We start from the raw sequence: 9,152 nt of genomic DNA on the forward strand, positions 1-9,152 counted from the left end.
CAACCTTCCAGTTCTCTAAGCAGTAATGAGATGACGTGTGATCACTGGCCGTTTGTCATCAGGCAAAAAACAACAAAGTAAACCCCGGTTCCCAGCCCCAGGGTGGCGGCTAGTGGGATCGCCAAGCAGGCTGATGGGGTTTTTAACGGCACCTGCGGCAATGCTGTGTGGAAACCACTCCAGAGCGCCCAGGAACCCCAACGCAGAAACACCTGGGGAGAGGCACAGAGCTCGGCTTCCCAGAGGAAATGCGTTTCCCCTTCGCCGGGAACTATTTGAAAATAGCCAGAAGAGAAGTGGCCAGCAGCTCCGTGCCCCACGGGGAGAGCGCTCCAAGGGATGGGGGCGCAGCCGCTGCGGGAGCAGCTGAGGGCCGGGCAGCTGAGACCTCACCTGCGGAGTGCTCCCCCGTGTCAGGCGAAACGAGAAGCGTGTGAATGCCTGGCGCCGAGACTGGGATGCAAACAAGGGGCAGGCGAGAGCGGTCACCGTGGGCGCTGGGATCACAGGTGGCTTTATTCTCTCAGCTGTCACGTGTTTGTCAGATTTCATACAAAAATGGGGTGCTTTTATAATACCTCATTGGAAAACTTACTATTTTTAAAAGATACATGCCGGAATCTTCCCGACACTCAGAGCGCTGCCGTGGCATTTGGCTCATGCCCGGGTGCTGCTGGGAGGTCGTGGCCGGTGGCTGATGCTGCCCGCGTTTGTTTCAGCTCAGGCCTGCTCCAGGCTTCCTGAGGTCTTGGAATCCATTTCCAAGGCATTTTTCTCCTTTTCCTTTTGGTAACTCTTATTTGAATCTAATTCCAACTTAGTGAAAAGCATGAATTGTATAGAGTGTTCACAGACACTTTACTATAACCATTGTCTTCATTTTGCCTCATTGGCATTCTCTTTCCTTACACACACACACACTCACGAATACCTCAAGGTGTTTGAAAACATGGATTTAAAAGAGAAGCCTATCTTGGTGCAGTGTTTTCCATCTATAGTTTTTTCCATAATATGCATTTTCATGAACTTTTTGAACACGCCTCATATGCATGGATTTTGAGATTAATATTATACCAAACTACTACTTTTTTTTTTTTTTTTTTTTTTGAGAGAGAGAGAGAGATCTCCTACCCACTGGCTCAGTCCCCAAATGCCCACAACAGTCCGGGCTGGGCCAGGCAGAAACCGGGAGCTGGGAACTCCATCCCCCACGGGTGGCAGGGACCCAGCTACCTGATCCACAATCCACTTTCCCCCAGGGTCTGCGTTAGCAGGAAGCTGGAATCAGGAGTGGAGCTGGGTTCAAACCCAGGAACTTGAGTTTGGGATGCACCAGCATCTTAACCACCAGACCAAATGCCCACCCCAAGCTGACCTTATAATCCCATTTCCCATGGACTTTTTGGAAGTACCCTCAGACATCATAATTCTCTGAGTCATTGGGACTAAGCTGAAGATGCTGTGAATCTACCCCCGATCCCTCTAGCAGGTACTTCCGATGAGCAAGACGTTTTCCCATAGGACCACAGCACGGTCAGAAAATCGGGACATTTAACGCCAACACTGTAGTTATCCAATGTACAGCTCACGTTAAAATGCCCTTGGTTTCCTAGTAATGCCTTTAGAATTATTCCCCACCCCCCCCACTCCAGAGCTAAACCCAGGATCTTTAAAAAAAAATTATTTGAAAGGGGAAGAGAGAGAGAGAGAGAGAGAGAGAGAGAGAGAGAGAATCTTCACCCCACCCCCACTCCAAATGGGCCACGCTGAAGCCAGGAGCCAGGAACTCTGTCCCAGTCTGGCTAAGGCAGAATGATCAGGCCCTTACTGCTGCACAGCCAATTAATTCCACAGCGATGGGAGCTGGGGAGAGCTTATTCCAAGAAGCGGTGTTTTGGGGAACGTGCCCTGTCCCTCCCAACAAGCCCACACCCGCACGCAGGGTTTGAGAGGGGAGGGGTGGCGCAGGTGGAGGTGCGGGGAGCAGTGGGGCCCGACACGGATTTCACAGGTGTTCAGCTCTGTGTGCCGGTGGCCTTTCCGAGCCTCGCAGGCCAACACTGTTGTTCACAGATCATCTACAGCACCAGCAGCCGGCCCTTGTCAGCCAGGATGTGAAAAGGGAAGACCTTCGTTATGGGTACAGTCTCCCACGTGGGTGCGGGGGCCCAAGCACGTGGGCCATCTGCTGCTGCTTTCCCAGGGGCATAAGCAGGGAGCTGGATCAGAAATGGAGCAGCCAGGGCTCCAACTGGCTCTCCGGTATGGGATGGCAGCATCGCAGGCGGCGGCCCCCTGGTTCCGCGGTTGCATCTCCATGTCCTATCCAACTCTGGGACTGCGGCCCAGGCTGTCTTTGCATCATTGACCCTGCTGTCTTGGGACTTTCTACAAAGCCGGCTGCTTTGTAGAAAGTCGCTGGGCGGGGGTGGGCAGGTGCTTCCTCTCCTTGGGATGTTTTGTGTCAGGAAGGAAGGTGCCGAGCCCGCCTCCTCCGTGTGCTTTTTTAGGGCGATGGTGCCGTCAGTTAGAGCCTGGCTGAAGCTGCTGGCCTCTGTCTTCCTCTGTCTTTGATTTGCTGTGTGTTGGGGCTGGCATTGGGGCGGCGGGCGGAGCTTTGAGGCAGGGTCGACAGCCGAGAACTCCTAAGGTTCCCTGGCTGAGTCAGTTTCCACCCGTGCTCTTCCGCCTTCATCCCCTCTTCGGGACTTCCTGTTGGCACCCTCAGAAGACCTTTCTCTTCTCCCCCACTCCCTCGCCAGGATTTTTGCCACTACAGGCGTCCTCTGGGTTAAATGTGCTCCCAGGAGTCAGCAGGAGCCCTGTTAAGTCGACCTCTGCACATCCTTCTGCCAGGTCCTCAAGGTCCTTGCTTTCTGGGGCAAAAGCCTTGTCCCTGGCTCATCTTGTAGTCTCCTTGTCCTAGCTCCGGAACCCGACAGTTCTCCAAGGAGCCCCTGTTCTTTTAGGACGGACAGGTATTGAGAAACCAAGAGCAGGCCACTAGTGCTCATGCTACAGTGCGTCAGTGCTATTAGGCCTACTCAGCAGAGGGGAAACACACATACACACACTTTCGCTGTCCGTCTGTCCGTCCTTCTCTACCGCCTGTGCATCCATCTTCATCCATCCATCCATCATCTAGTCTACCACCTGTCACTACCTCTCAGTCATCTGTTCTACCTATTAATCCCCTATTATCTCTCTCCATCCATCACCTATTCTCTATCATAATCTTAAAGACACGAGTTCATACCAATCCCTGAATTCCACTGTAAGAGCGCAAGGCACCTTCCAGAAGCGGCTGGCAGAGAAGCTGGAAAGGAGGAAGCTCCCGCTGCCTCCCCCTGGGCTCCTGACAGCCAGGCATGGCTCTAATGAAGAAAATCCAAGCCTCCATCATACCGAGTGTCCTTCCCCCATCACGGTAACAGCTGGATTGAGGTCCCATTACAATCAGCTGCCAAGTACTTAAAACTCGGGCTGTGTGTTCTGCCATCTGGGTGCACCTGCGGCTTCTTCCCACTCGGGACGCACTGAACCGTTCGGCCACCCTGAAGCTCCCCCTGCGCCCTGCACTCCACCTGCCCTCGGGCCCTCCTTTGCCAACTCCTCACTTCCCAGGAAACTTCCTCATCCTGTCACTGCAGTTTGCATCACGTGCTTTTATCCAGGTGGGTCCCTCTGCCTGTACTATTTGTGGTCTGGCTTCTTGTGAAAGTTGCCGTGTTGCTGTGTGAAGCAGTCACTCGTTCTTTACGTCTCTGTGTGGATAGCCACAGAATATTCATCCATTCGTGGCTTGCTGGCCACTCAGGCTGCTTCTGGGGTTTGGCTGTTACCAATGAAGCTGCCATTTGCACTCGTGCACCAGTCTCTGTGGGACATGAGCTCGCATTTTTCTTAGCCTAATACTTAGGGGAGGTATGGTTAACTCACATGGGAAGCGAGCAATTGCCAGCCTGTTTTCCAAAGTGGTTGTACCGCACCTTACGTATTGAAAACCACCGTACTTTCAGACAGAGGGTGGGTCACGACGTCGTCATGGAAACGGAGCCAGCAGGTGAGGGGTGGGTTTTCAAAGGAGCAACTTTTCTTCCAGAATCTGGAGGTGTGGCCCTGGCCATGCTTCTTCGAAATCTCCTGGCTCAGGGTATAAAAGGAAGTGCCCCGGCCCCGGGCACAGATGAAGACTTGGTCAAGCTATTGTTTCTTGGGTTATTTAGGGGTGTTTTCTTTTCATCACCTGCTTACCCAGAGGTCCCTGGGCCCAGAACATTTTCAAAGCAACATCTGTCTTGTGAGCACCTGCCAGTCCCTTAGCTGATGGAAGGGGGTGGGGGAGGAGAGCCACGGAGCCACCCAGGACTTGAGGGAGGGGTGGGGTCCAGGGAAGATGAACTGATGCAAACAGGCTGGGCCGGGGGGGGGGGGGCACTTGGGAGCCCCGCCTTGCTCCCCACCCCTGGGTGGGAGATGCGGGGCCAACTGCCATCAAACTAGCAGAGAAAAGCTGAAATCAGGGGACAGAAATCAGAGTCAAAGGTCCAGGATGACTTCAAACGAGAGGTCCCTGTCATTTCTGTGTCTAGACTGTGGCATGATGTCAGCAGAACACGGGCTCTAACTCCTGCCGGGGCTTCTCCCCTCAATGGGTACAAAAAACATTATATATATATATATATATATATATATATATATATATATATATATATATATATATATGTTTTGACAGGCAGAGTGGACAGTGAGAGAGAGACAGAGAGAAAGGTCTTCCTTTTTGCCGTTGGTTCACCCTCCAATGGCCGCCGCGGTAGGCGCGCTGCGGCCGGCGCACTGCGCCGATCCGTTGGCAGGAGCCAGGTGCTTCTCCTGGTCTCCCATGCAGGTGCAGGGCCCAAGGACCTGGGCCATCCTCCACTGCACTCCCTGGCCACAGCAGAGAGCTGGCCTGGAAGAGGGGCAACCGGGACAGGATCGGTGCCCCGACCGGGACTAGAACCCGGTGTGCCGGCGCCGCAAGGCGGAGGATTAGCCTAGTGAGCCGCGGCGCCGGCCCAAAAAACATTTAATATTTAATCTCTGACCTTCTGGTGTTTGGTTGTTACCTGGACAGCTGCAAGCCAGGTCCCTGTTGATTTCCACCCTCTCTTTCTAGAAGCAGGCTTGCGGCTGACCGCCATGACCCCCACGGAATTCGCAGTGAGTATAGCTGCGCCCTTGGGTGCTTAGAACACACTCTCCTCTTCCCCTTTCTGGGGGCGTGGGAAGGAACCTGTGGTGGGGACGCACTTCTCGCTGTGGTCGGCTGTGGGCCAGCATGGTGGGCCTGGCAGATGCAGAGTCCCAGGGCTTGGGCAGGGGCGGTTTGTGAAGACGTGGGAAAGTGTGCCTTTCGTGTTATTGATCGTGAACGGTTGTTAGGCTCTTTCACTAGGCCTGGCTGATTGCATTTTCTCAAAGTCAAGCAAAAGAGGGTGAGAGAGAAGCCATTGAAATTGCTTCTGTGTTTTGAAATGCAGAGACCGATCTCCTGTGGACTTGTTCACTTCCCAAATGCCTGCAATGGCCAGGGCTGGGTCAGGCTGAAGCCAGGTGATGGGAACTCAAACCACGTCACCCCCATGGGTGGCAGGGACCCTGTTACCTCCCGGAGTGCACATTAGTAAGAAGCTGGAATCCTAAGGCAGCCAGGACTAGAACCCGGACACCCTGATATGGAACACATATGTCCCAAGTGGGGTCTAAATTGGCAGGCAAAATGCCCACCCCTGAATTGTTTGTAAAAAAACAGGGCTGGCATTGTGGTGCAGTGAGTTAAGCTGCCACTTGCATCCTGGGCATCCCATACCAGCGTGCAGGGTCCCAGCCACTCCACTTCCAGTCCAGCTCCCTGTCAGGCACCTGCGAAGGCAGTAGAAGATGGCCCACATGCTTGGACCCCTGCCACTCATGTGCAAAACCCAGATGGAGTTCCAGGATTCTGGCTTCAGCCTGGCCCCGCTCTGGCCAATGTGGTGGCCATTTGGGGAGTGAATCAGTAGATGGAAGATCTCTCTCCCTCCCTCTCTATGTCACTCTGCCTTTCAACTAACTAACTAAATCTTTGAATTGCTTTTAAAAGACCCAAGGTGGGTGCTCTCTCTCTCTTGTACAATATTCTGCAGGCCTTATGTCATGGTATATATTTCTCTGGACAAACACAGGTGAACCAAATCATTATCCAGAGAATTATTTTTTCTTTTACAGCCAAATGCAATGAACTATAGGATCAACTCAAATCCCAGTGCTTTTATTGTATATATAAATGCCTTACAAATGTGCCTAAGGGTTTCTCAAAGTCTGAGTCTGACCCATCGATCATGGAAACACAGCCTTCCTAGAGGGCCCAGAGCTGCCCCTCACATCCACTACAGGTTTCCATCAACTCTGCACAGTCATGGTTGAAATAGTTTAAAATAACCGAATTCTTTACAACTGGCTCATGATTCGTGAGCATGACATGTTCCCGGCTGGGTCACTGCACACACAGCCGTAGCAACAGGGCAGGTAGTTGCTTTGGTCCTGGTGAGGGGACGAGGCCTCTGGTCTTTGTGACAAGAGTTAGACCCTCCATGACTAAGGGCAATTTCGTGACAGGGGAAGCCATGTCTACTGGATTTTCCACTGCATCTTAGGCACCCTGTAGTATAGTGAACCTGTACCCGGTGGATGAGCAGGAAATACTTACTGAATAAAGACTGCCATAACCTGTGTCTGGCCATCGAAAGCTGCCCAAAGCTGGGCGTCGAACAAGGAAAACAGGTTTGTTTAGCTCAGAGTCTTGGACGCTGAAAGGCTAAGACCTGCTGGCCCCACTGGCTCAGCCTCTGACGAGCGCCTCCTGGCTACGTCACCACGCGGTAGACAGCGGCATGGAAAAAGCATGTGTGAGAGGGAGACAGCGGTCCCGTGGCGGGACAGGAAGCAAGAGGGATTTGGCGGCCATGTTCGCTCTAACAGCCGCTCTCTCAGGACCTAGTGGGGTCTCAAGGGAACCGCACGCACCCCTCAGTGAGCTGCCTACCTCTTGCAGGTCCCACACCTAAACACCACCATGCTGGGGACCAGGCGCCCGACACAGGAACATTGTGGAGGCGCACTCAAACCTTACCCAAACCGCAGCACAGCCTCATACATGACCTCACAATTCCTACTCCCTACACACATGGGTCCTCTGCCTTCTCACAGAATCCGGGGTAGGAAGAGCCAAGTGGCCCATGCATCTGCCACCAGACAGGATCTCCAAAAGATTGCCCTTGACCTCATGCTGCCTTGTGTCCCCTTGCAGAACCTTATTCCCAATATGTCTGATGACTACAGCTATGACGCCACCTCGTCCATGGACGAGTACATGGCCTTCAACTTCACCGACCTCTTCTGTAAGAAAAGCAACGTCAGGCAGTTCGCGAGCTATTTCCTGCCGCCCTTGTACTGGCTGGTCTTTATCGCGGGCACCGTGGGTAACAGTCTGGTCGTTCTTGTCTACTGGTACTGCACGAGGGTCAAGACCATGACCGACATGTTCCTTCTGAACCTGGCGATTGCCGACCTGCTCTTTCTGGCCACGCTCCCCTTCTGGGCCATCGCTGCCGCTGACCAGTGGCGATTCCAGACCTTCCTGTGCAAAGTGGTCAACAGCATGTACAAGATGAACTTCTACAGCTGCGTGCTGCTCATCACGTGCGTCAGCGTAGACAGGTACATCGCCATTGCGCAGGCCATGCGAGCCCAGATCTGGAGGCAGAAACGGCTTCTCTACAGCAAGCTGGTTTGCTTTGCGGTCTGGGTCATGGCAGCTGCACTGTGCATCCCAGAGCTCCTGTACAGCCAGATCCGGAAGGAATCGGGCATCAGCATGTGCACCATGGTTTACCCCCGGGATGAGAGCACCAAACTCAAGTCCCTTGTCTTGACCCTGAAGGTCATCCTGGGGTTCTTCCTCCCCTTTGTGGTCATGGCTTGCTGCTACACCATTATCATCCGCACCCTGACCCAAGCCAAGAAGTCCTCCAAACACAAGGCCCTGAAGGTGACCATCGCGGTCCTGACCGTCTTCGTCTTGTCTCAGTTCCCGTACAACTGCGTCCTGCTGCTGCAGACCATCGACGCCTACGTCATGTTCATCTCCAGCTGTGCCTTTTCCATCAACATTGACATCTGCTTCCAGGTCACTCAGACGGTTGCCTTCTTCCACAGTTGCCTCAATCCCGTTCTCTACGTTTTTGTGGGCGAGAGGTTCCGCCGAGATCTCGTGAAAACCCTGAAGAACCTGGGCTGCATCAGCCACGCCCAGTGGGTTTCATTCACAAGGAGAGAGGGGAGCTTGAAGCTGTCGTCGATGTTGCTGGAGACAACCTCTGGAGCCCTCTCCCTCTGAGGGGCACATGGTGCTTTTGAGAACAGTTTCCCCGCTGATGGGACCCGAGAGAAACCAAGGGGGAACGAAGGGCATAGAAAAGGAAACAAACACAACTCAGGAAGAGAAGAATGGGAACAACATGCCCACTCATAGTGAGAAGTTGGGAAATCCGAGTTCTCAAAATCGGCTACTCTAGGAGGCTGTCAATGAGCTCTTGGCAGCAATAACCATTTCCCAAGGAAGACTAAGGCACCATCTCACAGAACACGCCCTGGCTTTGCCACCTGTCTTAGCACTGACGCAGCTGCTCTGGGGAGGAGCACTGTGAATTCCCGTGTCCCCACAAAGGGACAGAAGCACCGGCCGCTACCAGAGTCCCTAAGAACGGACGCTTTTCTGAAAACTTCCATCTTCAGGAAATTGCCTCCCTGGTTTTGCTCCTGACACCTGTGCCAGTTCTTACAGATCCTTAATCTAGAATCCCCCCGGAACAATCTCAGGTCGGATTCCCCTCGGGACTGCTTGGTCTGTTCTGGACCAGTGAGGGTCCCTGTTCTTGTCTTGGAGCTACCTGCAGGACTGGGCAGTGAGCTCCTGGTCAGCCGACCACACCAACAGGTCATGCAGAGTCTGTCGGCTTCCAAGCCATTTCCGTGTCCGGCTGGTGGTTCCTGGATTGCACACCTGGCCGCCGTGTTGATCTGGGCGAGGATGTGTCGCTGGTCTCTGGTCCACCCTGGGTGCTCCCAAC

The 9,152-nt window shown here is 53.6% G+C and overlaps 1 protein-coding gene across 1 annotated transcript; it reads left to right on the top strand.

The window, feature by feature from the left end:
* The first annotated feature begins 5,181 nt into the window (after positions 1-5,181).
* Positions 5,182-8,419, top strand: CCR9 (C-C motif chemokine receptor 9). The gene is made up of 2 exons (XM_062200137.1): positions 5,182-5,202; positions 7,331-8,419. The coding sequence occupies exons 1-2, from the start codon at positions 5,182-5,184 to the stop codon at positions 8,417-8,419; spliced, it is 1,110 nt and encodes a 369-aa protein (XP_062056121.1).
* The last annotated feature ends 733 nt before the right edge of the window (positions 8,420-9,152 follow it).

Source organism: Lepus europaeus, chromosome 9, assembly GCF_033115175.1.
Source record: "Lepus europaeus isolate LE1 chromosome 9, mLepTim1.pri, whole genome shotgun sequence".
Classification (NCBI taxonomy): Eukaryota; Metazoa; Chordata; class Mammalia; order Lagomorpha; family Leporidae; genus Lepus; species Lepus europaeus.

Bases quoted from the DNA above. Each gene is read 5' to 3' on its own strand.
- CCR9 (XM_062200137.1), top strand. From the start codon at position 5,182: ATGACCCCCACGGAATTCGCA. The intron at 5,203-7,330 runs GTGAGTATAGCT...GTCCCCTTGCAG, and splicing joins TGACCCCCACGGAATTCGCA to AACCTTATTCCCAATATGTC.